This window comes from Cebus imitator, unplaced genomic scaffold (genome assembly GCF_001604975.1).
Source record: "Cebus imitator isolate Cc_AM_T3 unplaced genomic scaffold, Cebus_imitator-1.0 Scaffold132, whole genome shotgun sequence".
Lineage (NCBI taxonomy): Eukaryota > Metazoa > Chordata > Mammalia > Primates > Cebidae > Cebus > Cebus imitator.
The window spans coordinates 1,853,289-1,874,495 of NW_016107447.1; the positions used below are offsets into that span (position 1 = coordinate 1,853,289).

The 21,207-nt window shown below is 50.5% G+C and overlaps 1 protein-coding gene across 3 annotated transcripts in view; it reads left to right on the plus strand.

Moving 5' to 3' along the window:
• SLC12A5 (solute carrier family 12 member 5) overlaps positions 1-21,207 on the plus strand; it is a 38,446-nt gene that overhangs the window by 11,355 nt on the left and 5,884 nt on the right. For all 3 annotated transcript variants that reach the window (XM_017541275.2, XM_017541276.2, XM_037743009.1), the window contains exons 2-20: positions 1,815-1,909; positions 2,264-2,395; positions 2,633-2,779; positions 3,602-3,656; positions 4,136-4,266; positions 6,979-7,220; positions 7,942-8,153; positions 9,785-9,955; positions 10,264-10,362; positions 10,507-10,564; positions 11,940-12,114; positions 12,749-12,867; positions 13,207-13,305; positions 14,579-14,698; positions 15,118-15,222; positions 16,629-16,797; positions 18,670-18,865; positions 19,964-20,133; positions 20,589-20,720. In XM_017541275.2, the coding sequence (XP_017396764.1) occupies positions 1,815-1,909; positions 2,264-2,395; positions 2,633-2,779; positions 3,602-3,656; positions 4,136-4,266; positions 6,979-7,220; positions 7,942-8,153; positions 9,785-9,955; positions 10,264-10,362; positions 10,507-10,564; positions 11,940-12,114; positions 12,749-12,867; positions 13,207-13,305; positions 14,579-14,698; positions 15,118-15,222; positions 16,629-16,797; positions 18,670-18,865; positions 19,964-20,133; positions 20,589-20,720 (2,627 nt within the window). The remainder of the gene's footprint in view (positions 1-1,814; positions 1,910-2,263; positions 2,396-2,632; positions 2,780-3,601; positions 3,657-4,135; positions 4,267-6,978; positions 7,221-7,941; positions 8,154-9,784; positions 9,956-10,263; positions 10,363-10,506; positions 10,565-11,939; positions 12,115-12,748; positions 12,868-13,206; positions 13,306-14,578; positions 14,699-15,117; positions 15,223-16,628; positions 16,798-18,669; positions 18,866-19,963; positions 20,134-20,588; positions 20,721-21,207) is intronic.

Below are 21,207 nucleotides of genomic sequence, written 5' to 3' on the forward strand. Positions count from 1 at the left end.
TTATAACAGAGACAGGACATGCTCTCGCTGGGTGATTGAGGAAGGTTTCCAGAAGGTAGAGATGAGGACCAGGAAGATGCAGATGAATGGAGATGGGGAGAAAGGGATGTCAGCTGTTGAGGGGACAGGAGAATCAAGGTATGTAGGCCCTCAATTTTACTTGGAATTTGGTCAGTGGGGAGTTTCTCCAGTGTCCAGAGAGATGTCAACTGCTGGAACTCAGCCCTGGAATTGAAGAAGGGTCAATTGAAGAAGGCTGAAGCCAAGGAAATGTACCTTTGGGGCCTCTTATATCTTTCGGAAGGGATCTTCCCCCTGGTGCCCAAGATACTTTCTCCTCGAGTGATCTCATCCAGGCTCATGGCTTCACATGCATCCTACACATATTTACATGGCTTACCCCCACCTCTTTCTCCTGGCCAGCCTCTTTGCTGCATGTATCCTTATTCATATATCCAGGTGGCTTCCGGATGTATCCACTTGAGTGCCCTACAGTGCCTCACCCTCAGCTAAATTCAGCATCTTCTCCACCTCCAAACTCCTCCTCTTCTAGTCTTCCCATTTATTAAATAGCACCATCATCCAACCATTCACCCATGCTAGGAACCCCAGGCGTTATCCTGGATTCTTCCTCTCCCCCTCCCCAAACATCTGGCATTGAAATATGCCAGTAATTCTGTCTATTGCTCTACATTGCTCTGGTCAGGGACATCATCAGCCCTAACCTGGTTTACTGAAAGTCTCTAACCACTGTACTTTGTTTTCTTCACCTAAAACTTCAAATGATGGCTCTAAAACATGGATTTATTCATGGCACTTTTTAAAATTTTTTTCTGAAACACTTCAATGCCTCCCCATTGCCCTCTGGATAAGGTCCACATTCTTGAACATGACCTGCTAAATGCTTAAGGGCCCAGCCTACACTTCCCTTTCCAGGCTCACCTTTTCACTTTTCACTGCTCCTTCCACAGACTCCAGCCAGATAATACTTCACTCCTCTAACCCACTCTGTTTGCTTTCACCTCTGGGCCATCGAACATGCTGTTCTGCTGTTCTGTCTGCCTGGAACACCCGCCCTGCCTCCCTCCCAGTCTAGCTCTTACTCATTCTTCAGTTCTCAGCGGACACGTCACTTCCTCTGGGAAGCCTCCCATGACCTCCCAGGCTGGGCTGGGTGCCTCTCCTGTGTCCCACAGCCCCTTGATCTTCTGTCATAGAATTTACCATGATGGATTGGAAATTCCTGGTTACTGGTTTGTCTCACTGCACTTGGATTTGTCTCCTGAGAGCAAGGATGGCATCTTCTGTGTTTTACCCTGCCTTCATCACGCCTGTATTGGCACATGGTAGACACTTGGTAAACACATCATGAATGAAGATGACTAAAGGGCATAAGAGATGCCAGAGGGGGTCACTTCTTCAAGAAGTAGAGCATCTTTGAGGCTGTAGTGCTCCCAGAAGGCAGACCTTCCTTACTGACAAAGAACATGATTCCATCCCAAACACCAGTATAAGCCCAGCTATAGTCAAGAAGGGAACTCTGGAGAGTCTTGGGGTGCCCTGGTAAATGGAATAGGACCCCAAAGAGCAAGGAAGCATCACACATCCATAAATACGCAGTGTATGCCAGCTAGTGCATTAGGCTCTTTATATATTCTGTCAACTACAACTCTGCAAGGAAGCTGGTATTAGCCCCATTTTCCCAATGGGCAACCGAGATTCAGAGGGCTACCGTGGCACATGAGTCTATGCCTAGGTGGTTAAACAACAGCTGATTGATTGGTGCCAGATCCCTGACTCCTCTGCCTTCTCAGGTGATGGCAACCCCAAGGAAAGCAGTCCCTTCATCAACAGCACCGACACAGAGAAGGGAAAGGAGTATGATGGCAAGAACATGGCCTTGTTTGAGGTGGGCTGCTAGGGCTGTTGGGCCCCCACCTACAATTCATCTTCCTGATTCATCAGCTGCTCCCTCCCTAGGGGACAGTACCCTTCTCTCCACCCCTCCCTCAAGCCCAACTTCCTTGAGTCTCCCCATCCCTCCTTCTCCCTCCTGGGCTTTACTCCCTCTGCTCCCTGCTCTCCTCTTCTTATCCTATCATTCTTATCCCTGTTCTCCTTGCCTGTTCCTCCTCCTTTCCCATCTCATCCCAATCGAAATGGTTTCAGGCTCCTCGTCCCTGTCTCTCCCTCTGCCTCCTCACCCCCCAGCTCACCCCACCTGCTTTCTCAGCCTCCTAGCACTGACACCCTCCCTCCATAGGAGGAGATGGACACCAGCCCTATGGTGTCCTCCTTACTCAGTGGCCTGGCCAACTACACCAACCTGCCCCAAGGAAGTAGGGAACACGAAGAGGCAGAAAACAATGAAGGTGGAAAAAAGAAGCCGGTGCAGGTGAGGGCTTCGGGGGACAAGAAATGGAAGAAAAGAGATGGATGATGGGGAAGGATGGGGGAGGAAAATGGATTTGAATGGAGGGAGGGAAAGGGGATACGAATCAGAAAGAAGAGGGATGAAGGGATGGGGATAGAGAGAAGAGGAAGGTGGGGGTGGAGGAACACGGAGGAGGAGCACGCCTGGGGTGTTGGTAATGATGAGGGCTGCAGAGACTGACGCCGGCCTCCCTGGCAGGCCCCACGCATGGGCACCTTCATGGGCGTGTACCTGCCGTGCCTGCAGAACATCTTTGGCGTCATCCTCTTCCTGCGGCTCACCTGGGTGGTGGGCATTGCAGGCATCATGGAGTCCTTCTGCATGGTGTTCATCTGCTGCTCCTGTGTGAGTGACACCCCTCCCCTCACCACCCCCTGACAGCTGGGGCTTGGCAGAGGCCTGGGGGTGGGAGGTGGGAGGATGGAAGCATGAGACCCGAGCTTTTTATAGGAACCACTGCTTATGATCTTTGAGAGTAAATTAGGTCTGACTGGTCCTTCCTGCATCTCACAGCCTTGTCCCTGATGGCTGTTAACCATGTTTCACCTGGATCTCTCTCTGTGTGTAATTACACAAGTGATGCAGCTTCATTGATGAAAATGATAGGGGTAGAGAAGAAAATAAAATTCACCTGTAATCTTACAATAGTTAACATTTTGGTAGCTCCAGACTCACAAAAAATGAGATTACGTGTCGCAAACAGCATTGTAACCAAATTCTTCCCGTTCTCTCTAAAAAATCAAATATTCACCAAATGCGTACTTCTTGACACATTTATGTGTCCTCATACATAACCTTGAGACAGCTTTGCATGTGAGGTACCCAGTGTCGGAGCTGTTACACCTATTCCATAGATGGAGAAACTGAGGCTTGGAGAAGTGAAGTGAGTTGTCTCAGGTCAGGCAGCTGGTCAGAGACGAGGCTGGGATTTCCAGAGCTCTCTTATGCTGTGGCTTGCTTGGGCTCCTTCCGTTCACATGGTGAATAAGAGGTTTTCTTAAGAAGAAGGACTTGGCAGGAGTAGAAGTTGGAACGGGCCCAGGGAGCAGCTCAGTAGAAGAGAACCTGTGGGTTTGGCTGGTGTTTATGGGGTATAAGTCTTGGCCCCCACCCAGGCCACTGCGGTCCCCACCCCAGCCACTGCTCTGATGATCTTTTTCCTCACAGACGATGCTCACGGCCATCTCGATGAGTGCAATTGCAACGAATGGTGTTGTGCCTGGTAGGTAACTGGGGCTTCGTGGGGGCGGGGGATGGCTGGGTGGAAGGAGGGATAGTACCCTGGGTTTTGGAGGACATCAGGACCCAAAAGAGGTAATATTATAGACTAGGGGGCTGGGCTGTACCTGTTTATGGGATAGGTAGGGACAGCCCTATTGGGGGCAGAGGAGGAGGAGGCAGTTGCTGGTGTCGAATGGAGCAGCCCTCCCGCCACTCAGCCTGAGAGCCTCCTCTCCACCATTCGATTTTCTGAGCCATGATCTCTTTAAAGGGGTAATTAGCAACAGGGTAATTAGTGCTGCAAAATCCAGGCAGAGTGGTTACCTGGGTCTCCAACCAGTCCCCTTTCTAGGGTTGTAGCCTGTAAGCCTATGAGGCCCAGAGCAACCCACTTTCTGCCTCTGTCACTGAACACCCCTCACCCCTTATGGCAGCCCAGTACGCCTCGACCCTCTCACTGATACCAGATTCTCTCTGCAGCTGGTGGCTCCTACTACATGATTTCCAGGTCTCTGGGCCCGGAGTTTGGGGGCGCTGTGGGCCTCTGCTTCTACCTGGGCACTACCTTTGCTGGGGCCATGTACATCCTGGGCACCATCGAAATCCTGCTGGTGAGAGGGGCTGAGGAGGAGGTGTGGGACCCCGGGCTGTCAGTCAATCAGTCCTCCCTGGACACCTCCTATAGGCCAGGCCATTCAGTGAGGCCAGAGATGTGGTTCAGTAAGGCCAAAGTCAGATGTGGTTCTGTTTCTAAAGAGTTCACAGTCTAGTTGGGGAGACAAGATACAACAATTATGTAACATACACAGCTGTCATTTATCAGGCACCCACTGAGCTCTCAGCATCCTTCCAAGTGCTTTCCAGCCATTCTCTTGAATCCTTATGAGGTTTAAGTATTATGATGCCCATTTTACAAATGAGACGCTCAGAGAGGTGAGATAACTTGCTCAAGGTCACTCAACTCTCAGGTAGGTGGCAGAGGTAGGTTGATAAATATGGCAGAAATAATAACAGTAATGTAATGCGCAGCTACCATTGTGTGATTGCCTCCCGCGGGCCACAGACTGTGATAGGTACTCCATGATGTTAATGGTAGATGGCTGATGGCTACTGGATTGCAAAAGAGAAGAACAGGGGAGGGACCTGTGTGAAGAGATCTGTTGGGAATAGTGACCGGAGAGAAACCAGGTTACTGGGCAGTGCTTGAAGGCCAGGAGTGGTGACTTAGGTCTGCGTTCTTCCTCCCCTCCCCTTCCTGTAGGGCATGGGTGCTGATGAGGGTTCCCTGGTGGATAGGAAGTGGAGCTGACATGTCCCAAGCCTAGGCAGGCCCCAAGGCTTGAAGTATATCATTTTATTTTATCCTCACGACTCTCTCATGAGTGAAAGGTGGCCATTTTATTTTATCTTTTATGTTTTTTGAGACGGGATCTCACTCTGTTGCCTGGGCTGGAGTACAGTGGTGCAATCATGGCTCACTGTAGCCCTGACCTCCCAGGTTCAAATAATCCTCCCATTTCAGCCTCCCAAATAGCTGGTATGCACCACTATGCCCAGCTCATTTTTGTATGTTTTTGTAAAGATAGGGATCTCACTGTGTTGCTCAGGCTGGTCTCAAACTCCTGAGTTCAAGTGATCCTCCCACCTTGGCCTCCCAAAGTGCTGGGATGACAGGCATGTGGCACTGCGCCTGGCTAAAAGGGGCCATTTTACAGATGAGGAGAGCAAGGCTCGGAGTTTAAGGAATGAGTGGAAGGAATATGAACCTTGGTCTTTCTGACTTCCAGAGCCTGTGCTTGTCCATTATACCACACTGCCTTGGAAACCTAGAATGAGAAGGTGCCACAGCAATTAGTTTTGCAGCAGGATGGAAGAGAGCAGGACAGGGAGGATGGATGGGGCATGAAAGGCCTAAGGAGGCAAATGATGAGGGAGAATAATAGACCTCCATTACTTTTAAGAATTAAAATATTTGAAAAATTGTTGTAAAAACAATTCTACCCATTGCAGAAAATTGGGAAAATATCCAAGTCATAAAAAAATGTAAAGAAGGATATAAGTCACCCAAAGAAGATCACCACTAACATTTTGGTGTATTGCCTTCTAGCTTTTGTTTTTCTATATGGAATTGTTTTCTATGTAAAATATAACTCTATATCATAAATGTTTCCCTAAGCAACTCATATTCTCTTGGTATATATTATTTACAGTGAAAATAACTCTTGGAAGAATGTAAACACTAATATTTAGCATGAGAATTTTAGAAAATGCAGATGTACACAGAGAATAGATTATCCACATTTTTTATGATTCAGGAAAACTGAAAACATTTTGATGTACCTATGAAAACACATATAGACATGTACTAATATATGTATATCTCTTCACATACGTTTATAAAAATGAGATAATAAGACATATTCTTTTTCAAAAACCTGATTGTGATTACCTAATGTATGATGGATAGCTTTTAAAGTCAATCCATATAAATGTATGTCATCTGGCAGTGACTTATGCCTGTAATCCCAGCACTTTGGGAGGCCGAGGCGGTTGTATCACCTGAGGTCAGGAGTTCAAGACCAGCCTGACTGATATGGTGAAACCTTGTGTCTACTAAAAATACAAATCTAGCCAGGCATGGTGGTGGGCACCTGTAATCCCAGCTACCTGGGAGTCTGAGGCAGGAGAATTGCTTGAACCCAGGAGGTGGAGGTTGCAGTGAGCTGAGATTGTACCATTGCACTCCAGCCTGGGCAACAAGAGTGAACTCTATCTCAGAAAAAAAAAATCTATGTCATCTTTTTAAATAGCTCCATAGACTGTGTGGGGATACCACGATTTATTCACCCAACCTGTAGTGATGAACATTTATTTCCACCATTCTATTAGAAATTATTAAAATGATAAATAATTATTAAGAATTATAATTAACAAAAATGACAGAAGTAATCACCCCAGCATCCTTGCAGTGCCATTTAAAAATGTATTTTTATTTGTTTTTGAGATGGGGTCTCATTATATTGCCCAGGGTGGTCTTGAATGCCTGGCTTCAAGTGATCCTCCCACCTTGGCCTCTCAAAACATTGGGATCACAGATGTAAGCCACCGTGCCTGGCTTTGCAATGCCATTTTAATATGGCTGCATCATAGTCCTTACAGGACAGGCCATGCCTTCTTTAGCAATTCTCATATTACTGGATGTCATTTTCAGTCTAGCACCACTGTGATTGTGCTGTGATGAGGATTTTTTTTTTTTTTTAAGCCCTGCCTGTAGTGTGAAGAGCCACTGACTTGTCTCTGTTCTTCCTGCTCCTTTCCCACAGGCTTACCTCTTCCCAGCCATGGCCATCTTCAAGGCAGAAGATGCCAGTGGGGAGGCAGCAGCCATGCTGAACAACATGCGTGTGTATGGCACCTGTGTGCTCACCTGCATGGCCACTGTGGTGTTTGTGGGTGTCAAGTATGTCAACAAGTTTGCCCTTGTCTTCCTGGGTTGTGTCATCCTCTCCATCTTGGCCATCTATGCTGGGGTCATCAAGTCTGCCTTCGACCCACCCAACTTCCCGTGAGTGCTGCCAGTCTGAGCCCAAGGAACTGTCCTCTTACCTTCCCTGGCTCTGTTTCAGAGTCTGTGTGACAGTCTCTGCCAAACTCCCTCTTCCTGCCCCTCAGAATCTGAGTGGTGTGGGTTGGGAGCAACTTACCTTGGAAGGGAAAATCTCTCTTGGTTTGGGGACAGTCTCTTCAGAGTGGGGTAACTTTTCTGGAGGAGGGAACAATTTCCCTTTTAAGAGTCAACTGCTGGCTGGTGGGGTGGACTTAGAAAGAATTAAGTGGGAATGAATTCCAAAGAAATGAATATTCTCTGTGGTAGGGAAACCTTTCCTGGGTGGGGACAACCTCCTGGAATAGGGCAATCTCCTAGTGTTGGACAATTTTTCCAGGATGGGAAAAGACACAGAAGCCTAGAAAGTTCAGGGGCTTAGATCCGAGTCCCCTGCATCCACTGCTCAGAGGAGGAGGGCTTCCCCCGAGACCGCTGTCCGCGGTGCTGAAGCAGCATGGCGCTAACGCCGTGGTTCTCCCCCTTGGCTGCTTATTAGAATCACTAGGGGAGCTTAAAGAAAAGAAAAATGCCAATGGCCAGGCTTCATTTAAATTAAACGAGGAACTCTGGATATGGGGACCTGGCGTCCATATGTTTGAAAGGGCTCCTGGTGGGTGTATTGTGCAGTCAGGGCAAGGTTATGTGGCTTCCCACCTTCCTCCCTTGTTTCTCTCCCTAGGATCTGCCTCCTGGGTAACCGCACTCTGTCTCGCCATGGCTTTGATGTCTGTGCCAAGCTGGCTTGGGAAGGAAATGAGACAGTGACCACACGGCTGTGGGGCCTTTTCTGCTCCTCTCGCTTCCTCAACGCCACCTGTGATGAATACTTCACCCGAAACAATGTCACAGAGATCCAGGGAATTCCTGGTGCTGCCAGTGGCCTCATCAAAGGTCTGTGGGGGGGGGGGGCGGGGAGGATAAGGGCTGACATCCAGGGAACGCTGCAGGGATTGTAGGTTAAGCGGTCAGGATTAAGGGGCCCTCTTTGGGATTCAGCTAAATTCAGTCAGCTTTAATTGAGCACCTACTCTGTGTTACATTCTGTCCTTGTCATCAGGGAGGAGTAGAGGTGAAAAGGAGACACGTGTCTCACCACTGGTAGGAAAGGAAGTCATCAACGTAACAAACAGTCACTGAGTACCTATGGAGTGCCCAGCATTGTGCTAAGTGCTAGGAACACAAAATAAATATGCCACAATTCCTGGCTTCAAGGAGATTAATGGCAGAGATGGATGTCTTAGCAAATACATTATGCCATGTGTAGATGTGCATTTAGTGCACAGAGAATGCTCAGGGGAGGGACAGTGGGAGAGTTCATGTGTATAAGATGGCAGTAGGCTTCCTGGACTCACCTGAGGAGGATTTTGAAGGACAAATGAAAGATCTTCAGTTCTATGAAAGGAATAAGGAAATTGTAACCAGAAGAACAGCTTGCCTAAAAGCACGCAGATGCAGAAGAGTATACTGTGTCCTTCCAACCACAAGTAATTTGGTATGATTGGGGCACAAAGAGCAAAGGAAGGTGGGGAAAGAAGTTATGTAGCAGAGGCTGGCATTAGCCAGATTGTGGCAGGCTTTGAAGCCATGTTGGAGAGTTAGTGCCATACTATGAAGGCAATGAGCCACTGAGGGGTTTTGGGAAAGGGAGGGACATGATCAGATCTTCATTTTGAAGGTTCATTCTGGCTACTAATGTGGATGGGCTAAGGGGGTGAGAGGAGAGAGTCAGGGGACCCAGGAAGGGGCTGATGCTGTGAGTCCAGGAGAGAGAGATGGTGGCTTTCTGAATGAGAGTGATGGAGTGATGTCTGTGGCCATTACTGCAGTGCTTCTCAACCAGGGCTGTTTTGCCACCCAGGAATCACTTGGCTGTGTCTGCAGACAGTTTTGGTTATCAAAACTGGAGGGGTGTACCTGGCATGTAGTAGGTAGAGGCCAAGATGCTGCTAAACATCCTACAGTCTTATAGGTCAGTCCTTTGCAGCAAAGAATTATCTGGCCAGAAAGATCACTAGTACCATGGTGGAGAGACCTTGGAATGGAGAGAAGGGGCGTATTTAAGAAATATTAAGGAGGGGTTAAGGGACAGAAGTTGGAGGTGGTATTGAAGTTGGGGAAGGGAAGAAGGAGCAGTTGAGGGCAGGGCACCAGAATTGATGATGGTGCCATTTACTGGGATATGGGATGCAGGAAAGGAGCTGGTTTCAGGTGGGTGGATGGTGAGATCAATTTGGGACACATTGAGTCAATCTGAGATAGTTCTTTATGTGCCCATTTGCTCTACTAGATTGGACTATTTGATGATAGGAACTGGGTCTGTTTAGCCTGTGAAAGCCCTGCCTGTGGCCTGGCCCAAAGCAGGAGCTTAGGAAATGTCAGTGGAAGTGAAATAGAGTCAAGGCCGAGGAGAGTCAGACGGGGTTGATCTTGACCCTGGCTTTTTGCCCCCCTCCCGCCTCCTAGTCCCAGTGCTCTGGTCCCCTGATAGCTGGCCTCCCTCTGAGCATTCTGTCTCCCCACAGAGAACCTCTGGAGCTCCTACCTGACCAAGGGTGTGATTGTGGAGAGGAGCGGGATGACCTCGGTGGGCCTGGCCGATGGCACTCCTATCGACATGGACCACCCTTATGTCTTCAGTGATATGACTTCCTACTTCACCCTGCTGGTTGGCATCTACTTCCCCTCAGTCACAGGTGAAGGGGAGCTCAGAGAGGGAAGGCTCTGCCTGGGAGTGGATGGGGAGGAGAGAGTCGATGATGATGTTGGGAATTTCTTAGTCCAACAGCACCATCACATAAGCAGGGGCCCACATTTCACTTCCCATTGGACACATGAGGGAATTAAGGCCAGGAGGAGCCAAGTTACATGCCCAAGATCTCACACAAGTCAGTATGCTAGGACTAGATCCCAGGCTCACTGACCCTGAGGCTGGTGCCTTTTTTCTCATCTGTCTGGTCTCCTGTGGCCCTGACTTGAGTCCTAGCTGCACTTCTGTTTGCAGGGATCATGGCTGGTTCTAACCGCTCTGGGGACCTGAGGGATGCCCAGAAGTCAATCCCCACTGGCACCATCCTGGCCATCGCCACCACCTCTGCTGTCTGTATCCTGCACAGCTACACTGGGACCCCCCTCAGGGGAGGGCTAGAGGGAGGGCAGCTAATGTTGCTGCCATACCTGCTGGTGCAGGAGGGGTGGGGAGGAAAGGTACTGAACCTTGGGGATTTTCCTTTATCCTCTGCTGCAGACATCAGCTCCGTTGTTCTGTTTGGGGCCTGCATTGAGGGGGTCGTACTGCGGGACAAGTAAGAGAATTGGGGTTGATCCTGTTCTGGGGATGGGTAGGCATCAAAGGCTGAGTTCCGGGAAACAGACCCAGCAGGAGGTGCTGGGACCTGTGGGAGGGGCCTGTGGGAGGCGCCCGTGGGAGGGGCCCGTGGGAGGGAGGCCACAGGGGTTGCTTGCAAGGTCGTCTTCTTCTATTTTATCTTCCTTCTGTCGCTCCAGTTTGAGAAGCTTGAATGACGTCTCATTTCCTTTAGGATAATGATACTTTCCTTTTCTTTTCTTTATTTTATTTTATTTATTTATTTTTTTTGAGATGGAGTTTCATTCTTGTTACCCAGGCTGGGGTGCAGTGGCAAGATCTCGGCTCACTGCAACCTCCGCCTCCTGGGTTCAGGCAATTCTCCTGCCTCAACCTCCTGAGTAGCTGGGATTACAGGCATGCGCCACCTAATGCCCAGCTAATGTTTTGTATTTGTAGTAGAGATGGGGTTTCACCATGTTGACCAGGATGGTCTCGATCTCTTGACCTCGTGACCCACCCGCCTCGGCCTCCCAAAGTGTTGGGATTACAGGCTTGAGCCACCGTGCCCGGCTTTTCTTTTATTTAAAATGGATTAAGTCAGTAGTGTATCTAACATTTACTGAATGTCCATGTATTGGTCACATACGCAGGAGTGTTATTTATCTGTGCTCCCTCCAGAATCTTGGAGGGAGCACAGATAAATAACACACGAGTTTTGTCCTGAAGGAGTTCTTTTGGGTGGGCCTCTACTGACCAACAGACTTTGAGTGCAGTCAGTAGGGATGGCCATACAGGAAGGCCTGGGGGCTTCAGTCCAGTCCTTAGGGGTCTTCCCAGGGAAGTCCTCTCAGAGGAACGGAGGCTAGAAGTGTCTTATACACTTTATCTCATTTATCCTTCCTTCTTTCAAGGTTGAGCAGAGATTAGATAGCTTGGAGGAAGGGCATTCCAGGCAATGGGGAGCCAGGGTGGAGGGGAGAAACATGTGCGCATGCCTGCAGCTGTAAGTGCTTAGTGCCCTGGAGCACTCACTTCTGAAGGGCATGGGCACACACAACTGGCCGGGTGGTGTAGGAGCGCTTCTCAGAGTCACTTTCCACTGCTACCGCCAGGCTTCTGTAAAGGAATGCAGTGGAGCTGGGACCTATGCTGGAGCCAGGCCTAGAGGCCTGGTTTTCAGCATCAGGAAATTAGAGATTGATTTTATTAAGGAAAAACAACGGAACATTTCGGGCTCTGCCTCCCCTGTCACCCTTACAGAGCTTAGTCCTGTGGCAGGCACGAAGTTGGTTCTGCAGTTGGTATGGACACCTACCCTGGAAATCTAGGTGGCACTGCTCCCCTGACATCTCCTGTCCACTTCATTCCAGGTTTGGTGAAGCTGTGAATGGCAACCTGGTGGTGGGCACACTGGCCTGGCCATCTCCGTGGGTAATTGTCATCGGGTCCTTCTTCTCCACCTGTGGGGCTGGGCTGCAGAGCCTCACGGGGGCCCCACGCCTGCTGCAGGCCATCTCAAGGGATGGCATCGTGCCCTTCCTGCAGGTCAGTGTGGAGGCAGAACAGCCCACCCCCAGTAGCCCAGCCAGTCAGGCTCCTTCCCAGAGAGACCACACAGTGACCAGGGCTATGGCCAGCCTTGGACTTCCTCCTGTGCCACTTCCGCTCCGCACTGCACGAAGAAGAATGAGTGTGTCTTACTTGGGATTTGGCCCCTGGTCAGTGCATCTCATGAAGCACTGTCTGCTCTTGGGAAGAAAACAAATGGTCCTGTTTTGGCACAGTGGTTGATCAGAGCCTCGGGGAGGCAGTCAAAGGGCAAGAAAAGGGTAGCTTTCACCATGGTGCTAAAAAAAAAAAAAGACTAATGGAGAACAGGGTCGGGGTGGCTTGCTGGCTTCCTGACAGCTCCTCTCCCATCTGGTCCCCTTCAGCTGCTTTCCCCCTCTAGGGATCATTTGAACTTCATTGTACTGGGGTGCCCATGTCAGGGTGGGCAAGACATAGCAAAAGCCTGTTATCCATTTGCATTCTCCTAAAGGAAGAGAAATGCATCTTCTCCCTACCTCCTCACTGGTGGTAGGACTCCTGCCTCTACTCCACTGGCTCCCAAGATAAGGGGAGAGGGCCGAGAAGTCGTTAAGGTCTCAGTCCCCCATGATGATTGCTCTGTCCTCAGGTCTTTGGCCATGGCAAAGCCAATGGAGAGCCGACCTGGGCCCTGCTCCTGACTGCCTGCATCTGCGAGATTGGCATCCTCATTGCATCTCTCGACGAGGTGGCCCCCATCCTATCTATGTGCGTGCCTGACTTCTTGCCCTCCTCACTGGCTCAGGGTGTTTCTGTATCTGAATCCTGCAGCCATGACCCATGACAACCCACCCAAATACTTTAACAACCCCAGGAATTTCCCCACTGGTCATAAAAGTCCATCGTTTGTTATAGAGAGAGTCACTTGCATGTGTTATCAGGGTATATTGTAAGGGTATTTGGCTTTGAACCCCTTCCTAAGCACCAGAGCATGATCCGGCCACCTCCTGACTTCCTGCCCCCGTCCCCCTTTCTCTCTGGATGCTGCTGTTTCTGTTTCTGCCTCCCTTTGCATCTCTGTCTCCCGGGGACCTTCCTGTGTTCCAGGTTCTTCCTGATGTGCTACATGTTTGTGAATCTGGCCTGTGCAGTACAGACGCTGCTGAGGACACCCAACTGGAGGCCACGCTTTCGATATTACCACTGGTGGGTGCCCCGACCCCACACTGCCACGGAGCCACGCCTCCACCCCAGTCCTTATCTCACTCCAGCCTATCCCCTCTGGGTCTAAGAAGAGGACATTCTTTTTTCTCCAGCTTTTGTTGACCAACTCACATGAGGAAGGTCCTGTAACAGGTCTCCCAACAATCATAAATCAAAACATAGGGCCAGGTGCGGTGGCTCACGCCTGTAATCCCAGTGCTTTGGGAGGCTGAGGCAGGTGGATCACTTGAGGTCAGGAGTTTGAGACCAGCCTGGCCAAGATGGTGAAACCCTGTCTCTACCAAAAATACAAAAATTAGCTGGGCGGGGTGGCAGAGACCTGTAGTCCCAGCTACTTGGGAGGCTGAGGCAGGAGAGTCACTTGAACCTGGAGGCAGAGGGTGCAGTGAGCCGAGATCGTGCCATTGCACTCTAGCCTGGGCAACAGTGAGACTTTGTCTCAAAAACTAAATTAAAAAAATAAAATAATAACATAGCAGCATATACGCAGTCTCGGCTGGAATCCCTCTCCTGTCTGTGATGCCCAATAGCCCACAATATAGCAGGGAGGCTGGAAGTCAGCCAACCAGAGTTCAAATCATGACTCTGCACTTCCTAGCTATGAGACCTTGGACTGGTGATGTAGCTTCTCAGAAACTCAGTTTCCTCAGCTGTGAAATGGGCATGATAGCTGCACCTGCCTTGTGGGTTCTTGTGAGCACTACAGTACATGGCAGATGCTTGCCGCACAGACTCCAGTTTCTCTCACCATTTTCCTCTATGGCTCTTCATCCTCCCCTCAGGGGCAGGCAGAGCAGAAATGATGGTGCTTGTTCTACAAAAGGAAACTGAGGCCCAAAGAGGGAAAGCAAGACTGTGGCATATAATTGGGCTAGAACTGGGGCTGTCCACTCCTGTCTGGATGCTCCAGCTTTGCTGGTGACCTCCTTTGGGAGGTCCTGTTTCCACATGAGAAACAAGACCCAGAGACCTTGGCCTCAGAACGCACCTGGCTAGGCCTGTCTGGCAGGGTCTAAGGCACAGGAACAGGGTAGTATGGGGTGTCAGGAGTTGGGCAGGGCATGGGGTTGTGCCCTGTCTGTGGCTTCTCCTTCACCCAGAAGTTTCCATATCCCCTGGTCCTCATGGGTATGATGTGTGAGTTCCCCGAGACTGGGCTGTTCTTGCCCATGCCCTGCCCCATCTCCCTCTTGCTGTCTAAACCCAGCAACAACCCTGCTGGGGCTCACAGGCTGGGTCTTCCCACCTTGTCCAGGACCCTCTCCTTCCTGGGCATGAGCCTCTGCCTGGCCCTCATGTTCATCTGCTCCTGGTATTATGCACTGGTGGCCATGCTCATTGCTGGACTTATCTACAAGTACATTGAGTACCGAGGGTGAGTGTCGGGAGTGGAGCGAGGCGGTGGCTGGGGAAGGCTGAGGGGTGGTGGGAAGGAGAGGGAAGGGATAATGAGGGAGTGGGGTTGTGAGGGCGAGATGAAGTAGGGAGTGGGAGAGGATGGGCTGGAGCGGAGGGAGAGGGCGATATGGGGTGACATTGCAAGATGCGGGTTAGGGGCAGAGGCTTTGAGAAATGAACAGGAATGGTGAGAGAGAATGGATTTAGAAGCTATTTTCCAAGGAAACTTATCCAAGGCTTGATTGGGTCTGTTGGCAGGAGCGACACTTATGTCCTTTCTGAGCCTCAGAGATGGCTCTGCCCTGGGGTAGCCAGTGTGGCATAGATGCTTCTCCCTCCCCACTCCTGGCTTTCTGTCCTCATGTGATCCTTCTTCCCATGATCCTTCTCCCCCAGGGCGGAGAAGGAGTGGGGCGATGGGATCCGAGGTCTCTCTCTCAGTGCGGCTCGCTATGCCCTTTTACGCCTGGAGGAAGGGCCCCCACACACAAAGAATTGGAGGTAAGTAGTCAGAACACAGGTGTGCATGAGTGTGTGTGTGCATGTGTGCAAGGCTCAGGAGATAGGGGTGGGGGAGTGGGGAGGGAGCAGGGCCTGACTTATCTCACTTGCTTTGTTTTGCTGAGCGATGCCCTAAAAGCCCAGCCTTGTCCGATTCCTTCCCCCCTAAAACACTTGTCCTCTAACCCCACCTACCATGCTATCCTCCTGAGCATCCATCCCTTCATTCATTACATCATTTCCATCATTTGTTCATAAAATATATGAATGCCTGATGTATGGCAAGTCCCTTCCAGTCGCTGGGAATGTAGGAAGCACGCAGTTTTGTGGACAGACAAACATCAGATCATGTAGCATTTGCTCTGGGACAGGTGGAATCATTCCCTTTGAGAGTTATAGGGGCTCTTAGCACTTTGGGAGGCCAAGGTAGGTGGATCACGTGAGGCCAGGAGTTCGAGACCAGCCTGGACAATATGGTGAGATCCTGCCTCTGCTAAAAATACAAAAATTAGCTGGGCATGGTAGTGTGCACTTGTAGTCCCAGCCACTCAGCACGCTGAGGCAGAATAGCTTAAACCTGGGAGGCAGAGGTTGTAGTGAGCTGAGGTTGCACTACTGCATTCCAGCCTGGGCAACAGAGTAAGATCCTGTCTCAAAAAAAAAAAAAAAAAAAAAAAAGGAGGAAATCAGAGGTCAGAGAGGATCTCACAGGTCACAGAAGGCAGAGCTGGAGCTGGAATCCTCATTCCCTACCTCAGTCCTGGGTGCTGCATGCCCAAACCCTCATTCATCTCCCCGTGTTTCACTTTGCCAAGAGTAGAGCCTGGAACTCTGATCATTGGCTTGTCCTTGCCAATGTTTACTAAACTGGGCTCTCAGAACCTGGGGCTCTGCATTATTTATCTGTGAATTCCCAAATGCTCAGCACAGGGTCTAGCCCAGAGTAGGTGCTTAGAGAATGCTGTGAAGCTGATGGGTGGTTGGAGGACTAGGAAGGCTGAATGACTAAGGAAAGGGATGCATAAAGAGATGGGCGGATGGATAAGTGTATGTACATGTGGGAGGGCAAAAGGTGAATGGATGGATGTAGGAATGGGTGATAGGTAGGTGTGTGGATAATTGAGTGAATAATGCATGTACAGGTAAAGAAATATGTCTGTGAGTGGATGACTGAAGGACGGAATAGGTGAGTGGGTGGTTAAATGGGTAGATAGGTGAGTGAGGTGAATGGAGAGATGGGTTGATGGCTAGATGGGTGGATGTTTAGAGGGACAGATGAGTGGTGTGGGTATAGGTGGATGGGACAGAGGGTTATAGAGGGCAGATGGTTAGGTGACCTGGTGATGGGTGTATGGCGTGTGGATGGTTAGGGGCATATTGATCACATGACTCTGCACTCTCTTCAGGCCACAGCTGCTCGTGCTGGTGCGTGTGGACCAAGACCAGAATGTGGTGCACCCCCAGCTGCTCTCATTGACCTCCCAGCTCAAGGCAGGGAAGGGCCTGACCATCGTGGGTTCTGTCCTTGAGGGTACATTTCTGGAAAATCATCCCCAGGCCCAGCGGGCAGAAGAGGTGAGTAGGGGCCCTGGTGGGCTTGGGGAAAAGGTCAGGACACTCAGGAAGACATTCTCTGTTCGTCTGTTCACCCTTTTGCCCTCCCACATGTACATACGCTTATCCTTCCTTATCACCTTCAGGGTCAAAGGAGGGGCAGGCTTTTCTGTTTCCTCCCTTAGAGAAGGAGCCTAGGGCCCCAGAGAGTGAGCTCTTTAGAATTCAACTCATAGCATGAAAGACCATCAGAGGCAGAAGGGCCCATTTTATGGATAAGGAAACTGAGGCTTAGAGAAGTCAGGTCACATGTCTAAGGACAGAAAATGAAGATTCAAATTAGGACTCCTGGAACTCCTACTCTATTCCTTCCTGCCAAAGTATAAATCTTTCAAGGTGATTTCCCAGTCATGGGCTCTTGATCCTTACAGTTTGGGGTTGACAGGATGAGTGTCTACATTTGGTACAGGAAGAAACTGAGGCCCAGAGAGGGAAAGCCGCTTGCTGAAAATCACAAAGCTGGTGGGAAATAATGTCAGGATTTGAACCCAGGTCCCTCTCTGTGTCACCTGCCGTTGGCTTTGCCCATTAGTCCATGCCTACAGAGGAGACTACACAGCCACCGTGGGCTGCAGCGGCCAGTGTCTGCATTAAGCACACAAGGAGGTGATTGGATCCTGGGGGTAGTAGAAGTAGGTTCTGCCTGAGGGTTAGGCCTTTCTCCCATGAGTGGAGAGACTAAAAGAGGCCCGAGGGAGCAGAGGTGTGGTGGGGAGGCGCACCCCTGATGGCTTGCGACAGTGGCTGCTTCTGCCTCACTGGGCTGTTCACACCGATCTGTCAGGGCCCAGAGCTGGAGGCCTTGACCGGTCAGTTCCATTTAACACGCGGTGGCTGAGAATGTGCAGTGCACCAGGCACTGGGCGAGGCACAGGGGAGACGGAGACGTTCAAGACAAAGTCCCAGTCCTCGAGGTGCTCACAGCCTAGTGGGAAGACAGCATGTACTGAAGGCCCTCAGAGCCACCAATGTCGATAAATGCTGTTAGAGTTAATAACATCGCACAACGTGTTGAGTGTTTGATTCCTCAGGCAGGAAACTAAGCCCTGTGTGCTGTATGGCATGTGGCGTGCCCTATTCCTAAATGAGGTAGCTGTCCTGACCCCTGTTTGACAGATGGAAAAACCAACACTCATAGAGGTTAGGCGACTCATCCAAGATCACACAGCCAGGAGGTGGCAGAGATAGGAATTGAATTTCTATCTGTTTGATATCAGGGTGGTGGCTAAGAGTGTGGGGGTTGGAGTCAGACTTCCCTGACTTGAATCCTCACAATAACATTAGCTATGTGTCCTTAAACAAGTCTTCATTTCTCCAAGCCTCAATTTCCTCATCTATGGGAGTAATAAGACTATTTCCCTCATAGTGCAGATCAAATGGGGTGCCTTTAAAATACTTATCATGCTACTTAAAAAAATTGTTGAAACAAATTGGCTGTGCAGAGAAGCCCCGTTTAATTCTGGTCTGGGTGGGTTGGTATCTGAAGACAGCAACATTTGAGCTGGGCCAGTCAGGGTGCCCTGTGCAATTTAGCAGGGACGTGTGTCAGGGTGGTGGTGGAGAGCGTGTAGGGGAGGGGTCTGTGTCCACAGTGGCAGGGTGGCAGAAAATGTGCAGTCAGATCATAAAGAGCCTCAATCGATCAATAAGGAATGGGGCACAGATGATGGGGTGCCATGTGCCATTCTAGTGCCAGAGACAAACGTGATCAGAGCTGAGCTTCAGGAAGACTGGGATGAAAGGAGTGGAGAGATGAGAGGGAGGGAGTCTATAACAGGCCCAGGCAGGGCCAGGGAGGTCTGAGGCTGGTCCTTGTCTGTTCCCCTTCCCCAGTCTATCCGGCGCCTGATGGAGGCAGAGAAAGTGAAGGGCTTCTGCCAGGTAGTGATCTCCTCCAACCTGCGTGATGGCGTGTCCCATTTGATCCAGTCCGGGGGCCTTGGGGGGCTGCAGCACAACACTGTGCTTGTCGGCTGGCCCCGCAACTGGCGCCAGAAGGAAGATCACCAGACATGGAGGAACTTCATTGGTAACGCTGTGGGGGGCTGGGGGTGGAAGAGGGGTGGGGCTGCGGACAGTAGAGGGGTGGAACTGGATTTCCGCTCCTTTGGGCCTGAGGGGTTTCCCAAGCACTGCACACCAAGTGTGGATTCAGCATATGCAGGTGACAGCAGTCAAGGCTGGCCATGTGCCAGCCACTGTGCTGGGCGCTGGGGACTCCGCTGTGAACGAGACAGTCTTGGCTCCTGCAGCGCTCACAGGCCCTGGGAGGAACACAGCGCAGGGCAGTGGGAAGAACTATAGCCCTGAAGTCACAGCAGCTGGGTCCACACCCCAGCTCTGGTCCTTCCTAGCTGAGTGATTGTGCACATGTGACTTGTTTCCTCTGAGCAGCAGATTTCTTGGTAGTAGTAGGTAATAGTATATGTAATCACTAACATTTCTAGAATGAGTTCTGTGTGCCGGCAAGTTGAGGCTTTTTCTAATTCTCTCATCAGTCCTAGGAGGGCTAGGCATTGTTATCTCCATCTTTTTTGGTGTGAAACTGAGGCACAGAGAGATTAAGAAGTTTGCTCCGGTCGTGTGCAGAGGCTCATGCCTGTAATCCCAGCACTTTGGGAGGCCAAGGCAGGCGGATTGCTTGAGCTCAGGAGTTGGAGCTGGGCAAAATGGCAAAACCCCATCTCTACAGAAAAAAGGAAAAAGAAAATTTGCTCCAAGTCACAATATGGGGAAGCCAGGTTATGAACCAGCCCAGAGGCTGCACTGTGAACTCCAAGCTATTCTGCCTCCTTTATAAGTAGATCATGGTTACAAGGTATTGGGATGATTCAGTGAGGTCATACATGACGGGTTCTTCATACTCAGAAAGGGCAAGTGGTGTTATTGCCATTTGACAGGTGGGGAAACTGAGGCCCAGAGAGGTTGAGAGACTTTCCCAGATCCAAACAATAAATATGTGATGGGGCCCAGGTAGATGCTGGTTTTCTGACCACTCAGCTCATGGCCAAGGCCAGGTGGAGTGGGGTAGAGTGCTGGGTGCCAGGAGCCCTTGTGGCTGCTGCTGGGTGTTGGGGGAACCAGAGTCACTGTTTCCCCCTCTGGCCTTCTCCTCGGCCTCCCTCAGAGCTGGTCCGGGAAACCACAGCTGGCCACTTAGCCCTGCTGGTCACCAAGAACGTTTCCATGTTTCCCGGGAACCCTGAGCGCTTCTCTGAGGGCAGCATCGACGTTTGGTGGATTGTACACGATGGCGGCATGCTCATGCTGCTGCCCTTCCTGCTGCGGCACCACAAGGTGAGTTGTGTACGTGAGTGTATCATGTGAGTGTGTGTGTGTATGTATGCATTTGTGCACTTGTGTGCACAACCGCAGGTCAGACTCATGGGCTCTGGCCAGGGTCAGCTTCCCTGTCCTTCCTCCCCTGCAAGCCCCTGGGAAAGGGATCTGCTGACCTCCTTCGTTTTGAGATTTAGGAACTGATGGTGTCTCCTCTTGCAGGTACACTGCTCTAAGGAGAGCAATGCTTAGCCTGAGCCAGTGAGCCAGTGATGCTTTTTTAATAGGGGACCCTCAGACCTAAGCAGGGAAGGTTTTGTAGAGAGTGGCCCCCAAGACAGAGGATTTGGGGTCTGCATGTATGTGTGAGGAGTGGGTGGGAAGACGGGAAGGGTGAGGGGATGGGGTCTGGCCCTGGATCTCCTCATCGTAATCTGGGCTGGACCTTTCTGGATCCCTTTCACCGCCTGCAGGTGTGGCGGAAGTGCAAGATGCGCATCTTCACTGTGGCCCAGATGGACGACAATAGCATCCAGATGAAGAAGGACCTGACCACATTTCTGTACCATTTACGCATCACTGCGGAGGTCGAGGTGGTGGAGATGGTGAGTCCCCAGAAGATGCTGCTGGGGTTCTACCTGGCCCTCTTGGCCCTAGCACCAAGTAGGGCAACTCTAACACCCGTCAGCTTATGACGCAGGATCCCCTCCCCTGATCCACCTCTTAGCCTCTCACATATTCAGCTGCCCTGCTCTTCTCCATAAAAATAGCCATGTCTAGTAATGCTTATTATATGTGGGGCCCTGCTCTATGCACTTCATATGTATATCAATTCCAACAATAACCAATGAGATAGATACACTTATCAGCATTTCCATGTTACAGATTAGGAAGATGAAGCACAGAGAAGTACAGTCATGCCTTCATTGCTTAACAAAGGGGTGTGTTCTGGGAAATGTGCTGTTAGGTGATTTTGTTGTGTGAACATCACAGAGTGTGCCTATACACACTAGATTGTCCAGCCTACCACACACATAGGCTTATGGCTCCTAGGCTGCAAACTGCAGCATGTTACTGTACTGAGTGCTGTGG